Raw genomic sequence first — 18449 nt, 5'->3', positions numbered from 1 at the left:
AGGTACACATCTATCAAATAACAGAATAAGGACTCAATTCTCTAGGCCTGTCTGATTTTTATACCCTATATTCTTAACTGTTATCCGATTTCAGCGCATCACTTTACTAACAACAACAAAAAAATTAACTATCAATTATATTGAAGGTCCTGTAATAAGTGACATGGAAGGGTGACATAAGCAATATGACATGAGTTTTTGCATTTAGTTTGCTCATATTTCAAGAATGGACTTCAAAGAGCATCTTAGAGTTTGCTAAGCAATTAGGATGACAGAAATACAGAGTAGTAGATTTTACTTATAAGTGATACTCAGTTGGCTTATTTTATAGACACTTCTCTGGTTACTATCAAGGATTCACTGCCATTGTAAATTCCCAACACTCCTCAGAAGTAAGACAATCATTGGCGTGGTTCCCAGGCTAGTATTTATTCAGTGTCACAATCCAAAAGACACTGTATAATGATTAATTGAGCTGTGGATAGAGTTAGATATCTGGAAGTCATAACTGATGGAATAAAGAAGCTGAAACAACAACATTGTAAGAAGAAAGAGCATTCCTCCAAAGCCATAGAGTATACTTACAAAGAGGATAAAAGAGGAAGAGAAATTACTAGACCAAGAATGGAGTGGTTAATTAGGAGAATCAGAATAATATGGCAGTGCTGTCCAGTAGAATTTTCTGTGATGATGAAAATGTTCTCTATCTGTGCTGCCTAAAACAGTAGATATATACTCATATGTGGCTACTGAACACTTGAAATGTAGCTAGTTGAGTGTGCAAGAAAACTTAATTCTTTTAAATTTTAATTTACATGGTAGATATGGGTATTATTTTGGACAGCATAGGACTAGAATGTAATCAAGCTTGAGGAAGAGAGTAAAGAAGTGGTGGAATGGAGATGATAGTCTTAAAATGGATAAGATTGGCTGGGCGCAGTGGCTCAGGCCTGTAATCCCAACACTTTGGGAGGCTGAGGCAGGAGGATCACGAGATCAGGAGATCGAGACCATCCTGGCCAACATGGTGAAACCCCCATCGCTACTAAAAATACAAAAATTAGCCTTGTGTGGCAGTGGGCACCTGTAATCCCAGAGGAGGGATTCTATCTGTAATCGATAGAATGAGGCAGGAGAATCACTTGAACCTGGGAGGCGGAGGTTTCAGTGAGCTGAGATTGCGCCACTGCACTCCACCTGGCAACAGAGCAAGATTCCGTCTCAAAAAAAAAAAAAAAAAAAAGTTACTAAAGCTCATGTGTGTGTACATGTGTATGTGTGTGCTAGGAGAGGGGTATAGTTGAAGAGGGAGGGAAAAATGTGAGGAAAAAAACAGAGAACATTGTAGTTTAAGGAACCAATATTTATCGAATACTGTAGTCTAGTTAATGGAATTCTATGTGTGTACTTAAAATATATCCTGAAAGGTAAGGATTATCTGTTTTGATGGTGAGGCCACAGAAGCAAGAAGTTAACTTGCCCTTAGTTCTTGTAGCTGATAAGTGGTGAGATACTTGAATACATGTTCGAAGTCCATGCATATTCTGCTGTACTGCCCTGCCTCTCACAAAAAGAAATCAAAGAGTAGTAGATGAATTAGGAAAAGGACAAAAGTCACAATTTTTCAGGGTAAGTGCTTTTTATCTTTTCTCTCTTAAACTATGAAGATAATTTTTAGAAGTGTGTGTAATGGCAATATTTGAAGTTGTTGCTGTTGTCTTGTTTCTGCTGATTCTTGTGCATGGTGTTTTATTCTTTGTGTTCTTAATTATCTTTGATTATATACTATTTAATGTTCTTTAAAAAATACTTTTTGTAAATAATTTGAGGCCCAGGAAGAAGATGCCTTCCTCCAGAAAGGACTTTCTTTTGCTTCTGCCTGGTGTGACTGTTTAGAATACCATTTCTGGGTTACCTTAAATTAGGTCTAAAGCTAGAGGACTGTACAAGCACTGTGAACCTGCAGTTTAATTCACTGTTTTTGAGAGTTGGTTTACTTCTACGAATTTTGCTTGGGGCAAACAGACCTCGCTGCTCACTTATCTTTCTGGTTTCACATTTTCCCTTCAATTTGGCCAGGAAATTTCTTACTCTGTTCAGCTCTTTGACTCTAAGACATTTTCTCCCCATGTTTTATGTAATAATAATGGTTATTTTCATGGAGAGTGCTTGGTCTACTATTAGACCAACTGTTATTTTAAACTAGTCCACTCAGGAATCTTGTTTTGTTTTTACTTTTATGGAAGAATGCTTTGCTTATAATTTTCAGATTCATGGCATAATCTTTCTGTTGTTTAATGTTTATTTTTTTCTCATTTTGTTTCTTTTATTTTTTGCATAAAATAATTTTTTGGTAGGTCCCATGTTTAGAAAACTTTTGTTGTCATTCTTATTTTCATTGGTGATACTCTTCTTACAAGCTGAGCTAGTAATCTTACAAGATTATAAGTGATTGCTTATAAAATGTTATATTAATTGTCTCCAGACACTTTTCTCACCAGCATTCCTCTTTAGGATATGCCTTCCTCTGGCTAGCCAGTTTCCCTCAAGCCTCATATGTTACAGGTTATTTTTCTATCTTTTGTTCTAGTTGCCATTCTTATTTTCAGAGTGGATAGGGGACATAAGGATTATTTTTCCATTAACTTTGATTTTGTTGTCCTAATGGGACTTATTTATTTGTACATGGCATGGCTAGCACAAAACTTAGGTCTTAAAATTTATTTCTCTGGCAGTTTCTTACCTTCAATTTCTTAACTTCCTCATGCTTCTCTTTTGGTACTATCGTTATTTATTTCCCTGCCTTAAAGAGTCTGTTGATTTATCTAAAAATTTGTGCCATCTTTCTGATGACTGTCCCTTTCTTTTTTTTTTTTTTTTTTTTTTTGAGACGGAGTTTTGCTGTGTCGCCCAGGCTGGAGTGCGGTGGCAGGATCTCGGCTCACTGCAAGCTCCGCCTCCCGGATTCACGCCATTCTCCCGCCTCAGCCTCCGAGTAGCTGGGACTACAGGTGCCCGCCACCACGCCCGGCTAGTTTTTTGTATTTTTAGTAGAGACAGGGTTTCACCATGTTAGCCAGGATGGTCTTGATCTCCTGACCTCGTGATCCACCCGCCTCGGCCTCCCAAAGTGCTGAGATTACAGGCTTGAGACACTGCGCCCGGCCTGTCCCTTTCTTTGTATATATAATGAGGCTTTCAATTAATTGATCTTAAGTATTCTGTCTCTGGTTAGTGATTTCCATGTAATTTATGCTTCCAACACATAATTTATAAATTCAAAAATAAGTAGGCAGGCACTACATAGAGGAAGAGTAATTATTTTACTATGTTAGAATCTTCTGTTAAAAGGTATTGATCTACATAGAAACAGCATATAAATGTTTATGGCAGTTTTATTCACAATTGCCAAAAATTGGAAACAACCAAGATGTCCTTCATTAGGTGAATATATAAACATACATACAATGACTTATTATGCAGCAGTAAAAAGAAATGAGCTATGAAGTTATGAAAAGATACGAAGGAACCTAAAAATTCAAGTTGCTAAATTAATGAAGCCAGTTCTAAAAAGCTACATACTTTATGAGTCCAACTATATGTCCTTCTGGAAAAGGCAAAACTATAGGCAGCAAAAAGCTTAGTTATTGCCAGGGTGAGGGGGAGAGGGAACAGGGATGAATCAGTATAGCGCAGGAGGTTTATGGAGCTGGTAAAACTAGTTTGTCAGCTACTGTAATGGAGGACATATGGTATAATAGATTTGTCAAAACCTGTTGAACTGTACAACACAAAATGTGAACACTGATGTAAACTATGGACTTCAGTTAATGAAAATCTTTCAATATTGGGTCATCAATTGTAGCAAATGTACCACACCAATGAAAGATGTTAATAATAGGAAAAACTGTGTGGAGGGTAGGGGCAGGTAGGAGGAAGAGTATATGAAAACTCCATACTTTCTTTGCTATTTTTATGTAAACCTAAAACTCTAAAATGTAAAGTCTGTTCACTTTTACAAAAGCATATTAATGCCTGATCAAAAGGTCATAAATATTGACAAAGTGATCAAATAACCATATGTATTCTGAAGGAACTTAACAAAACCACCTCGTGTAAATATGTTCTTTTATTGTCAACTATTTGGTACTTATTATGCCTTTTTAAGAATATCTGCATTCATGTTCTTGTCTTTTCCCTTTCTTTTCGGTCTTTTCTATTAGGTGTACTAGCCCTCTCTTGGTACCCACCTGATGTAAATGATGAAAATGGAGAACCTACTGATAACTTGGTACCCACTATTTTGGATAAAGCTCATAAATATAACCTGAAGGTATTTTATTTTCAAGCTATACATAAGTTAATTCTTTTGGACAGGAGGATAGTAATAACAATTTTTGAAATAGTCATTTTAATTAAAAATGATAATGACTTAGCATCTCAAATACTATATTTCATAAAGAAACTTTATATAATAATAAGAATTTCAATCTTATCTAAATTATATTTTAGAGATTCTTTACTGTTTCTAATCATGTTTTATATTTATTTATAGTATATATATTTATATTGATATATTTATAACAGGCCTACATTCAATCCTGGCTCAGCCACTTTGTAGCTTTATAATATGACTTGTGTCTCAGTTTCTTCATCTCTAAAATGGAAATAGCAACAAAACCTTCCTTACACACAGAATGGTTACAAAGATTATATGAAATAATTCATGTAAAACATAGATTCCTGTCTGGCACAGAGTAAGCATTAAGTAAAAAAAACTTAGTGCTTATTTAAATTATTTAAAGAAGGTAAAATATGGTTATCTTAACAGATACTGAAAATTTTAGGAAAGAAAAATTCATGTTAATAAAGTCCTTAGTAACCAAAGTTCTTTAGCTTGATAACAGGTGTCTCTTAGTAGCTTATTTTAAACACTGTATCTGATGGAGAAAAAGTAGTGTCATGCTCAACCAAGATCAGTACAAGATTACAATATTATTTAGTGCTGTTACGGAGGCTCTAAACAAGCAGTTCGACTAAAAAATGCAAAAAGAAGAAATAGTTCTAAATAAAATATGGTTTTTTTCTTTGCAAATGACAAATACAAAACTCCTGAAAACTGTCTAAAAACTATGAAAAATAATGAATTCGGTAAGGTGCGTGGAATGAAAACATGTACATTTCAGTAAGATTCCTCTATTACAGAACAAAATAGAGGGAAACTGTGCATTGAAAATAACATCAAATATATATGCAGATAAATCTTTAGCATTTTATCAAAAGATATGGAAGACCTGCATAAATGACTTCCCATGACTTTGATGAGAAGATTCAAATTGCAGAAATAACCATTCTCACATTTTTCTTTCTTTTAATAACTTTTGTAAACTTAATGCAATCCCAATTAGAAATTTCTGATGAGATTTTAAACACAGAATTTAACAAACTAATTTCAAAGTTTATAAATATGTTGGAATCAAGTGAGACTTAAAGTTTTTAATGAGGGGAAAAATTTATCTTCTCAGATAACAATATATACTATACATTGATAGAAATTAAAGAATATAACATTAGCCTCAATTTGGAGAAAGAGATGGATACAGAGACTTGACACTTAATATAGGAATCTAGTATGTAATTCAAAAAATCATTAAAAATCAGTTATGAAAAGAATATTTATTCATGATCTTGCCCTCAGGAAACTGCTTTATTTTATTTTATTTTTTTATTTTTGGTATTATCTTCTCTGTTCTGTGTTCTTGGACATTTTTATTTCATATCAGGTAACTCTTATTCTCTGCTTGCTCATGTTTCTTAGAGTTTTTCCTTCTTGTTCAATGTATTGTGTTTGCAAATCTTAATGAAAATGTCAGGTTAAGCACAGTGGCTCAAGCCTGTAATCACAGCACTTTGGGTTGCCAAGGTGGGCGGATCTCTTGATGCCAGGAGTTCAAGACCAGCCTGGCCAACATGTTGAAACCCCATCTCTACTAAAATACAAAAAGTAGCTGGGCATAGTAGTGCACACCTGTAGTCCCAGCTACTACTCAGGAGGCTGAGGCACGAGAATTGCTTGAACCTAGGAGGCAGAGATTGCAGTGAGCTGAGATTTGTGCCACTGCACTCCAGCCTGCATGGCAGTGTGAGAGTCTATCTCAAAAAAAGGATTTAGGGTCTTTTAACTAGAGACCACTTACCGTTACCCTGAGTTTCAGATTGCAACCACTCTTAAAGTTTGCTGAACAGTTTTATTTGCTCTGTAACTTCTTGCAATTATATTCTAATGGAAGACAATGTGGTTTGTCCATTAGTGGTAATTGAGCCCTGTAAGATATGTTATGGACCACTGTTGAAATATTTCATTTCAAATAAAAATATGAAACATTAATTTTGTCTTAATTTTCCTTTCGCAGCCTAGAGATTGAGTAGTTATTGGAGAATAGAAGTGGAACTCTAGGGAGCGAGAAAGAGCTAAATAGGCAAGCATTTTTTTATTCCTGTCCATTAAAGCTGCTGCTTCTTTCTAATTTACTATCCTGAAACTGTTAAGACAGCATCTCTCAAATTAGCTGTCTAGCAAGAGCTGTCACCTGCCGTGTCCCTTGGTGCCTTTCAGTGAGTTCTTATTGGCATTTGAAATCTGCAGATAGGCAAGCCTCCAGGTTCTGGCACCCAGGCGGAGGTTGGGTAAGTGATTGATTTATCTTCCACAAAACAAGTCCAAGAGCTGCTCCTCTGGCCCGGCCCTGCCAAAATCCTGGAATATGGGAGCTCAAGAAACTGGCTATTTTAGTACTTTCAGGAAGTTTTTAAAGAGAAAATGAAATTGTTACGATATATGAAGACTGGTTAGCTTTTTCTCCTGTTTAAAGCGTCTGTGTAGAGAAGGAGAGTGTAGCAAAGAGCTCGACCATTGATTGCCTATTTAATGTTGCCAACATAGTTGATCTCTCTGTGCTACAAATTTTATATCTAATGATCAGAAAAACTTGGAACGCGATAGACTGATGTTTTCCAAAATTTTCAGAACAGTTTCTTGGCCTCGTGTCTGGTGAGGAACTAGGTATAGACAAAGAATAGACCTGGAATCATGAGGCTGGAGCTTGTTCCAACTGAGTAGCTCTGGAATCTTATATTAGTTCCTTGATCTTCTTGGCTTATCCCCTTCATTTGTACAAAGACAGTGAAACCATAAGAAAGTTTTATTTGTTAGATGTGTTTATGATTTCTGTTGTTGTGGAACGGACATTTTTCCCAATTCAGCAAAATGCAGTAAATCCTGTTTTTTTAAAGAATGGAAAACTTTCCCTTTTCTTGCTAATATAAGGAAATTTTAATGTTTAATGAATGACAATACCTTACTAGAATTATTTAATGTGCTAAGGCAATCCGATTGGAAAAGATTAATGATGTTGTAGATTGTGTGCTGACAAATTGTAGCCTCCAGTGCACATAACTGACCACGTCTAAAACTTTAAGTGTAAAATGCGTTCATTAGCAACATCTCTTTTTTCTTGCTAATCTTCAAAGCATGGAAATACTGTGCCCTTTTTCCACCATTTTGATTAATATTAATTAGCTTACCCCCCACCCCCAAAAAAACCTATGTATCAATTTTATTTTTAAAATATTCTAATGGTTTTAATATTTTAATTCTCCTTTTTTCATTGATGTCCCTCTCTCTAGTTCTCTCTACTTTTTGAGGTAAAAATAATTTTTATTTTTATTCTTTTTTGTTTAGGGATGGAGAATTTTTAGGGAATGAATTCATCTCACAGTTAAGCTTTTGTTCATCTTGATTATATAATGTTTTTACAAATATTAGTCATTAAATATTTTGTAATTGTAATTTTGATTTGTTAACTTCAACCAAGAGTTAATTTAAGTAAGTGCCTTTTAAATTATAAACAGACATGCAAGAAAAGGACATGATTGGTGCTTTATTTAGTTTTCATTATCTTTAGCAAATGTGACTAGGTTTTTTTTTTTGGAAGTGTAAATGAGTGAAAGTAAAATTTAAATCTTGATTTTTGAAAGCGATTTAGTTTCTGTTCTTCTAAATTATACTTGTCTGCATGTTTACTAGAGCGAAGGCTGTTGCACTTATAACCGTCATTGGTAGGCTGGTTTTGCAGAGAGTATAAAAATCAGGGCTGGATTCCTTCCTCTATATGCACTCTATCCTGCACTATTAAGAACAATGGAACAGTTTTTTGAGTGAGACATGATAGAGATGTTTGGTAGATACTGTCATTGTTTAGCAAATATTCTGGTTTTCCTTCCCCTCCATGCAGAGTAAGTATACTTCCTGCCCTGTTGTTGGGTTTGGCCTTATGGCTTGCTTTGGCTGATGAGATGTGAGAAAAGATAATGTATACTATGCGCTTACATGATTATACTCCTATTCTCTTTTATGAGAAAAGCATGCCCCCTTCTGTCTAGAGCTCAGAATGACAGACCCATGAGCTGATCTGAACCAGCCTGGAGCAGAGCCATCATAAGCCAATTCATGGATTTTATGTTCAAAAAGCAAATGTTTGTCTTTTAGAGCCACTGAGATTGTGGGGTTGTTACGTGGCATTATTTAATCAAAACTTGACTGAATTAAATCATTCATCTAAGTAAAGAAAAATTGGGCAGATTCAGTGATTTTTTTTTGCTCAGGATTGTAGGGGAAAGAACCAACTCAGCCCTGGTGATCTTCTTGCATTTTAATAAATTTAGTATGTTATTTTAAAGTAGCGTATTTTCTTTCTACTTTATGCAGAAATCACATTTCTTATACTAGGTTTATCAACATCCATTATTTCTTTGCATATGGCTCTAGAGTCATTTTATCTGCTTTTCAGGCTTATGCCGATTTCAACCATGTGATACATGCATATAAGTATGTCTGTGATTCTTTTTTAAATGATTTTCACCGACATTTGAAACATGTTATATTAGTCATGGCCTCTCGTTTTTTGTTTTCCTTGTTAAATGAATATTGTGAATTCGTGGCAAAAACTTTGGGAATCTTACCTAAATTCAGTATAAATGGTAGACTTAAGAGTTTAACTGTTGTTTGTTTTTGCATGCAAATCATTAGTCCATTTATTTAGGCATGCATTCATTCATTTAGTGCCTGCTACGTGTCAGATGCAGTCCCAGATGCTGACAATATTACGAAGAAGGATAAAGTATTATCTCTGTTCCTAAAATGCCTTGTAATCTACTGGAGGTCAGACACAAAGACAAGTAAATTTCAGGAAGAGGAAAGTATGAGGTCTTATGGCACCACCTAGGAGTAGGAAGACCTACCTCGTTTTTGTTGTGGCGGGAGATAGAGGAGTGTGCAGGGGTGAAGGTAGGGAATGGAGTTGGCGAAGGAGAAAAATATCAGATTTTTATTTAAGAAAGTTCATTTTGTTTATTAAAATTTATTAAAGTTATTAAAATGCAGGGTAGGGAAGAGACAGGAAAGGTCAAAATTACAAACATGAAATGAGGGAATGTTTATATTCTTATTCTCTAAAGATAGACATTTCATTTTATATATAGAATTCTATTATTTTAAAATTGAACTAATCGATTTTTCCAAATGGAATAGAGAGATGGAGACTAGATCACATCATTAATTAAAATTGCAAAGTAATTTTATTATAATTAAGAAATTAGAAATACATGAGGGAAAATTTTAAATGTTTTATATTTATCAATAATAGCTTTTTGCATTTACTGCAAATATATTGATCTGTGCTTTTCAAAAATAGCATGCTATTTGTTGTTTGCAACTGTAAAAGCAAATTCATTTTGATATGGGATATTTCAAGTTAGATATTGCTTAAATACGGTGTCCTTCATGTATAACATGGAAATTTAGAAAACACAGTGATGTATCTGAAGGAAGAATTACCCAAGGAAACATTATATAATAGTAATACCTATACACTTGGTAATTTGCTTTCAACTGAATTTAAAAAGCAAATACCAAAGTTATTGAGAAATCTAACTGCCCTAGCAGTTACTACCCTGGCAATACTAACAATAAGGTGCAAAAATGAATTTGACTAAGTTTTTTATGACAAAAACTTATTTTTGTAATATTACTGTAATTCATTTAAAGTAGAAGATTATATTTTTATTAAATATTATTTAACTTTAAAATTGATTATGTGGGCCGGGCGCGGTGGCTCAAGCCTGAAATCCCAGCACTTTGGGAGGCCGAGACGGGCAGATCACGAGGTCAGGAGATCGAGACCATCCTGGCTAACACGGTGAAACCCCGTCTCTACTAAAAAATACAAAAAACTAGCCGGGCGTGGTGGTGGGCGCCTGTAGTCCCAGCTGCTCGGGAGGCTGAGGCAGGAGAATGTTGTGAACCTGGGAGGCGGAGCTTGCAGTGAGCCGAGATCGTGCCCCTGCACTCCAGCCTGGGTGACAGAGTGAGACTCCATCTCAAAAAAAAAAAAAAAAAAAAAAAACTGATTATGTGAAAACAAGTAGCATTGATTAATGTAAAATATATTTTGCTTTAATTGGGTAATTGAAAACAGAGGAGTTTCATATTGCAATAGAAGTCGCTAGTTCCGTAAATACCTCATAGAGCCTGAAACCTGAAATTAAAACAGTATCACTAAATTTATTAGACTACCATAAAGATTTTTAATTGATGTTGGTAAGTCAGTAAAACTAGGAATAAAAGTGAAAATCCTCATTCTTTGTTTTATGAATCTGAAATAGATTGTCGTCTAAGAGAAGTATCTTCTTTACCTTACTAATTAGAAGTGGTATACAGAATGGTTTTACTAGCCATAATTTGTTTGTCTTGATTTATGTATAGCCAACCTTAATTAATTTTAGTCTGTGCACGGTATTTTAAAAAATACTTGGCCGGGCGCAGTGGCTCATGCCTGTATTCCCGGCACTTTGGGAAGCCAAGGAGGGCGGATCACAAGGTCAGGAGATGGAGACCATCCTGGCTAACACAGTGAAACCCATCTCTACTAAAAACACAAAAAATTAGCCAGACGTGGTGGCGGGCACCTGTAGTCCCAGCTACTGGGGAGGCTGAGGCAGAGGCAGGAGAATGGCGTGAACCTGGGAGGCGGAGCTTGCAGTGAGCCGAGATCGTGCCCCTGCACTCCAGCCTGGGTGACAGAGTGAGACTCCATCTCAAAAAAAAAAAAAAAAAATTGTAATTACTGCTCTCTATATGTTTACATATATATAATGTGTGTGTGTGTATGAAGGTGGCCTGCCCCTCCACATCTGTGGGCGTTTCTCGTTAGGTGGAATGAGAGACTTGAGAAAAGAAATGAGGCACAGAGACAAAGTATAGAGAAAGAAAAAGTGGGCCCAGGGGACCGGTGCTCAGCATACCAAGGACTCAAGCCAGCACCGGTGTCTAAGTTCCCTTAGTATTTATTGATCATTATTTTTACCATCTTAGAAAAAAGGGAAGTGGCAGGATAATAGGATCAGCGTAGGGAGAAGGTCAGCAGTAAGACATGTGAATAAAGATCTCTGTGACATGAATAAGTTTAAGGAAAAGCGCTGTGCCTTGATAGGCATATGCAAACATCTTCATAAACCTTTTTAGTGCATAAAGAGCAGCATTGTGCTGGCAAGTCCCACCTTTCGCCCTAAGGCGGTTTTCTCCTTTCTCAGTAAACAGAACATACAATCCGGTTTTACACCGAGATGATGGCCCAGAGACGGTCAGGAGACAGATGCTTTTCTCTATCTTAACCGTCAACAACCGCCAAGAGGCCTTCTTTCCTCTTGTATTGGTCTTCCTCAGCACAGACCCTTCACGGCTGTCAGACTGGGGGACAATCAGGTCTTTCCCATCCCACGAGGCCATATTTCAGACTATCACATGGGGGGAAACCTTGGTCAATACGTAGCTTTCCTAGGCAGAGGTCCCTGTGACCTTTGGCAGTCTACGTGTCCCTGGGTACTTGAGATTAAGAGAATGGTGATGACTTTTAACCAGCATACTGCCTTCAGGCACTTGTTTAACAAAGCACACCCTGCATGGCCCAAAATCCTTTAAACCTTGAGTCACCAGGCACATGTCTCTTGCAAGGACAAGGTTGGGGGTAGGGTCACAGATTAACAGCATCTCAAATATACAAGAAAATGGAGTCTCTTATGTCTACTTCTTTCTATATAGACACAGTAACAGTCTGATCTTTATTTCTTTTCCCCACATGTGTATATATGTATGTATGTGTGTGTTTGTGTGTGTGTGTGTGTGTATGGGATATCTAAACCATAAATATTTAGGCATTATGAAAATTACTGTCCTTTATGACACTAGTGGATATTATTTTTAAGCGATTTCATTATAAATTTTTTAATAAAGTAAATGTATATTATTTCGTAAAATGCTGTTTTAATGATATGGAAGAATTTATATGTATTTTGCTAATGACTTCCATTTGAATTTAAACTTAATAGTCACATGCTTGTAAAGAATCCAGATTTTTCTGGACCATATTATTTTGGTCGTTTTCCTAAAAGAAACATATATCTGAATATAGAGTATTTCCTATATATCTTATATGGGAAAAAATATGTAAGAAACATATTTTTATAAGGAGTAAACATAAAAAGAAGCATTGCATAGTGGTTAAGCATTCGAACTCGGAATTCAGATCATCAGTATTACCTCCAACAAACTGGGTGACTTGGAACAACTTACTGAACATTTCTTAAGGTTCTGTCTATCTTTGATTACCTTACTAAGAAAACAAATACCTTAGGGAGTTGTGAAGATTAACCAAGATAATAAGTATAAAATGTTTAGCATGTTATTAGCAGTAAACTTTATTGCTAAAAATTCTCTGGTAGTTTCTGTGTTCGATAAATATTCATCTTAAATTAAGGTGATTTAATCAGTTACTTTATTAAATATATGAAATATACTTCCGTTTTACATTATAGATAATTTATCCCATAACTGATTTTTTTGTTTTAGGTTACTTTTCACATAGAACCATATAGCAATCGAGATGATCAAAACATGTACCAAAATGTCAAGTATATTATAGACAAGTGAGTTTCTTCAGTATTTATAAATATTGTTATATTATCCAGTGATAATTATTGTTTTAAGAATAGTACATTAAATTATATTTGAGATTTGAATGATTTATGATTATTCCATTTTTTAATAAAATAAAATTAAATTGTTATTTAATTTTATTAAAGGAACATTGCTGAAGTTCCTTACAATTCACTTTCTTTTTGGCAGATTGCTGTTTTTACCGTGTTACAGGTTTATAGGCTATTTATGATTTCTGTAATTTTGATATTTTAAATTGACATTGTTTTCTAAACTTTCGGAATATAGCTTTATCTTTTTAAAAAGAAGATTCAGATTATTAAAAGTGAAGTATTTCTTTTAACGCAGTAGACCCAGAGCTAATACTGTCATTTATATCTAGCCTGGTCAAAAAGAATTTATTAATGCAGTTTTCATTTTTTCAAAGAATTGTACTGATAATAGTCTGACAGGTGCCATAGTCTTACAAAGAAACTTGTCAGCAACAGTAGAACATACATTACTGATAGATAAAAAAGCAGTTTATGTATTAATATAGAGAATCATAGGCTTTTTATGGCATTAGTCATCATTTGTCAACCTCAGTATGAGATGGTTAATCACTTGTTTGGTAATGTATCCAGTATCTCATTTTCTAATGTGTAAACTTAAAAATGCATTTTTAATTACTACATTTACACAACTGATTCCCCTAAGAAATTTAAGTTGTTACAATTCTATTATTCTTATCTTTAAATCAGAGACCAAATATTTTTTAGTAAAGAAAAATGTTATTACTGTCATTAGATTGTCTTTTAATATTTTAAGTTACTTTGACCAAAAGTAATGTGTTCAAACTGCACTGATTCCTTCATTTTCAGTACATAAACAGTTTTTATCTGTAGCAAATGAGTTGTGAATATTCATTTCGCTTTTATATATGCTTATTTTCTAGATATGGAAATCATCCAGCCTTTTACAGGTACAAGACGAAGACCGGCAATGCTCTTCCTATGTTTTATGTCTATGATTCCTATATTACCAAACCTGAAAAATGGGCCAATCTGTTAACCACCTCAGGGTCTCGGAGTATTCGCAATTCTCCTTATGATGGATTGTTTATTGCCCTTCTAGTTGAAGAAAAACATAAGTATGATATTCTTCAAAGTGGTTTTGATGGAATTTACACATATTTTGCCACAAATGGCTTTACTTATGGCTCATCACATCAGAATTGGGCTAGCCTAAAATTATTTTGTGATAAATACAACTTAATATTTATCCCAAGTGTGGGCCCAGGATACATAGATACCAGCATCCGTCCATGGAACACGCAAAACACTCGGAACCGGATCAATGGGAAGTATTATGAAATTGCTCTGAGTGCCGCACTTCAGACACACCCCAGCTTAATTTCTATCACCTCTTTTAATGAGTGGCATGAAGGGACTCAGATTGAAAAAGCTGTTCCCAAAAGAACCAGTAATACAGTGTACCTAGATTACCGTCCTCATAAACCAGGTCTTTACCTAGAACTGACTCGCAAGTGGTCTGAAAAATACAGAAAGGAAAGAACAACTTATACATTAGATCACCAGCTGCCTGTTTCTTAATGCATTAATTAAAGTTTAATAGTTATAAACATCACCTAATTTTTAAAAATAGCGCTCCTTTTGCGTTATGGAAAGAAAACTGTCAAAACCAGTATATACTAGTAGTTATATTTAAAAATACATTTTAAAAATTCTTACAGATAATATTATAATTTTTACCCTTCAGAATACCACATGAGAAAATATCTGAGACAAAATGTATACAAATATATTCCTTATGGCATAATTTACTGCATTTCTGACTGAAGTCAAAATTCTGATTTGATGGCAATTGAATTTTCATTTTACGATAGATAAATGCTTGTGTTACCTAAAGCACTTAGCACACAGTTAAATTATACTGACATCCTAGACCCAAAGAAATAGGGTTGTGTGTATATTTGGGATATCTATCAAAGAAAAAAAAACCCTGAAAGATAATGTACATGTTTTATGTCATATTTTTAAAATAATTTAATCAACTTTATTGTTTTAGTATTTAGACTCTGGATAACTCTTCAATAATGAGGAAATTCTTAAGATTAACAAAATCACTGTACCTTCCTCTCAATTTTGCTGTGAACGTGAACCCGAAATGGCTTTAAATTAATAGTCTTTTTTTTTAAATTTAATTACATAAATTAAACCTTACCATGACCAAATTGTGTTAGGAAGGCCTGCTATCTACAGCACAGTGTGTCATTTGCAGAATTTGTGGTTACCTATACCATGCTAGGTGTTTTGGCATGTTTAGTGTTTCTGCTTTACAGTGCTGAATTCCGTATTTTAGAAGCTATGGCAAGTCCTTTTATGAAAAAGTTAATGATTGCTTCTCAGTTATAGGAAAACAGTTGTTTCACAATTATTATGTAGATATGATGCTCAAATATTTTTAGTGTATCTGGTCAATCTTTAAGTCGTTACTATTATATTATTCTTATCTTTAAATCAGAGACCGAATATTTTTTTAGGAAAGAAAAATGTTATTACTGTCATTAGATTGTCTTTTAATTTAAGTTATTTTGACCAAAAGTAATAGAGAAAATTTACTTACCATTTTAGATTCTAGAGACATGGAAATGAAAATTATTTTATGTCTAGGGTAAGTCCAGAAGTTTAGCTTTACATTAAGTTTAACACTGTATAATAATGAAGAAACTAATATTTTACTTAAAAACTAATACTTTCAATTTTTTATATAGTAATATCCCCATTTAATAAATGTTAGACTTTTATTATACCTATAGGTTAAAATACTTGTCGTGAATAACTTGTCATATTGTGACAAATTGATCACTTGTATACTAAAATTAAATCTGCTTAAAAACTAAATAAAATGCACTCTATTCTTATAGTTAATGTTTATAACTATAACTATAGTGAAAAAAATATATATCCTGTTACATAAATGTTATTTCTTAGGTGTTCCATTAAGAAAAGCAATAGAATAATACTAAAAAATAATGCCTATAAATCTTCAGAGTATAAAGACATCCATTCAGAAACATAAATTAGCACTAAATTTTTTATAAAATAGCTCATCAGATGACAAAATTTATTTTATATTTAAACGATGGTTTTGACACAAATTATGTTATTGAAAAGAGACATTACTGTTTAATTTATTTATAGTTTTGGAATTTGTCATTTCTCAGAGAATGATCAGGCCTTAGGAAATGAATACAGTAGTAGTAATCATTTTCTAGGGGAAAATAAAAGAATAAATCACTATACTGACATTTTGATATAACCAAGCACTTACATAGTAATACTTTAGAGATACAACCTGTGGATTTTATTCTTATATCCATTTAACTTGAATAGATTATTTTAGGTATAATTTATAAATGTCATACCTAATACTCTTCTATAATGTACCATATTTCATTAAAGTTTTGTTAGAGAAGTATCTACCACAGCGGAGTCTTTGTCATTGTGTACATTGTGTATTTGAGCCCACCATGACAGAAAGTAAGTTTTAGGGCCAGGCGCGGTGGCTCAAGCCTGTAATCCCAGCACTTTGGGAGGCCGAGACGGGAGGATCACGAGGTCAGGAGATCGAGCCCATCCTGGCGAACACGGTGAAACCCCGTCTCTACTAAAAAATACAAAAAACTAGCTGGGAGTAGTGGTGGGCGCCTGTAGTCCCAGCTACTCAGGAGTCTGAGGCAGGAGAATGGCGTAATCCCGGGAGGCGGAGCTTGCAGTGAGCTGAGATCCAGCCACTGCACTCCAGCCTGGGTGACAGAGCGAGTCCTCCGTCTCAAAAAAAAAAAAAAAAAAAAGTTTTAGGAAATAGTTGTGAGATTAAGGGAAAGTCTATAAAAACAAGGTCAGCATATTCTCAACACAGATACCACCACTTTCTATCTTTTTCCCATTGTAGACATGGCGAATCCACACAGCATTCTTCACCTCTGAGCTTTGTTGTGATTCCGCAACACATTACCCTAACCAACCAGCAGTAACAGATTTCAGAGTAGGATAAAGCAGATTCTGTCTTCATTGCACAAAGTTATTCTCAATGGAAGAATGGCATCTGATCTCATAATTACTAGTTTATATTAATATCTGTTTTTTTCTCCCTTTTTAATAAAAACAGTCATCCCTCAGTGTCTGTGGGGGATTGGTTCCAGTTACCCCTATGGAAACCAAAATCTGCAGATGCTCAAGTCCCTGATATAAACTGGCATATTAGTTGCATATAACCTATGCACATCCTCCTGTACACTTTAAATCATCTCTAGATTACTTATAACACTTAATACAATGTAAATGCTATGTAAATAGTTGTTATACTATACCGGTTAGTGAATAATGACATGAAAAAAAAAGTCTGTGCATCTTCAGAGTTTTCAGTTGGCAATTTCTTGGCCATGGATGTAGAACCCACAAATAAGGTGAGCCAACTGCATTAGGAAATATCTCTAATAATTCTGTTAATTCTTAGAGAGGAAAGCTTTCAAAGTCTTCCTCAGGTATTCATTACAGCTGCCTTTACCATTTTATTTGTAACACAGTTTAAATTGTTATGAACTCAAGTAAATAAAAGCAAAGAATTTCTTGATTCAAAAAAACTATGTTTGAATTCAATATAGTATAATAACTGTTAAAACAAAGTGGTATACATACAATGCATGAATCATAATGGATTCTTTCATAAGTTATTAATTTTTATGGCTTAATCAGTCTAATTGTTTTGACTGTATAGAAACCAAATATTTTACTGTTTCTTTTAAGGACTAATATTGTCAACAACTGCTGTTATTAATGTTTACTTGAGTTAACATTTTTCTGTTTTAAGACTGTAATTAAAAATTACTATTTTGTTACATGGAATGGTTAATTTTTACTTCATAAAACCATAGATGTAATGCATTGTATTTTAGATATTAAAGTCTATCATTTTTCTTTATGAAATGTCTTATTTGATTTCCAATTAACAAATGAAAAGAAGTATCCAGTAATCATTCTTTATATGTTTTCTTTTGAGATAATGCAGCACTTACAAAGTGAATATCTTTAAGTGCATATACTTTTTAAATCTATAAGCTTGTGTTAAATATACACACATACATGCACACATAATTGGTTTTTTTTTTTTTAATTTGGGAGCTGTTTTTCTATTTTTTTCTTCTTCTTTGAGTGTAATCATATATTAGCTCTGACATCCGTTAGGAAATTAATATTCTAAAACAGCAAAGTAACCAGTAGAGAACCTACCAAGTTCCTGCACGTTTTCAAACTGACCACAGTTAGCCAGTTTAAACATGACTGCTCCTAAACTCTACAGTGCTTACAGAAACAGTCTTTAAAAATCTATATTT

General features: G+C 34.2%; 1 protein-coding gene across 1 annotated transcript in view; it reads left to right on the top strand.

The window, feature by feature from the left end:
• MANEA (mannosidase, endo-alpha) overlaps positions 1-18010 on the top strand; it is a 32903-nt gene extending 14893 nt beyond the window's left edge. Inside the window, exons 3-6 of the mRNA XM_011955176.1 lie at positions 4224-4333; positions 12965-13041; positions 13986-16597; positions 16909-18010. Coding sequence (XP_011810566.1) covers positions 4224-4333; positions 12965-13041; positions 13986-14643 — 845 coding nt within the window. The 3' untranslated portion in view covers positions 14644-16597; positions 16909-18010. The remainder of the gene's footprint in view (positions 1-4223; positions 4334-12964; positions 13042-13985; positions 16598-16908) is intronic.
• Positions 18011-18449: the final 439 nt, after the last annotated feature.

The sequence above is a fragment of the Colobus angolensis genome, unplaced genomic scaffold (assembly GCF_000951035.1).
Source record: "Colobus angolensis palliatus isolate OR3802 unplaced genomic scaffold, Cang.pa_1.0 Scaffold398, whole genome shotgun sequence".
Taxonomy (NCBI): domain Eukaryota; kingdom Metazoa; phylum Chordata; class Mammalia; order Primates; family Cercopithecidae; genus Colobus; species Colobus angolensis.
Note: the sequence above shows the minus strand (reverse complement) of the source record. Positions and strands in the feature narration are given on the sequence as shown.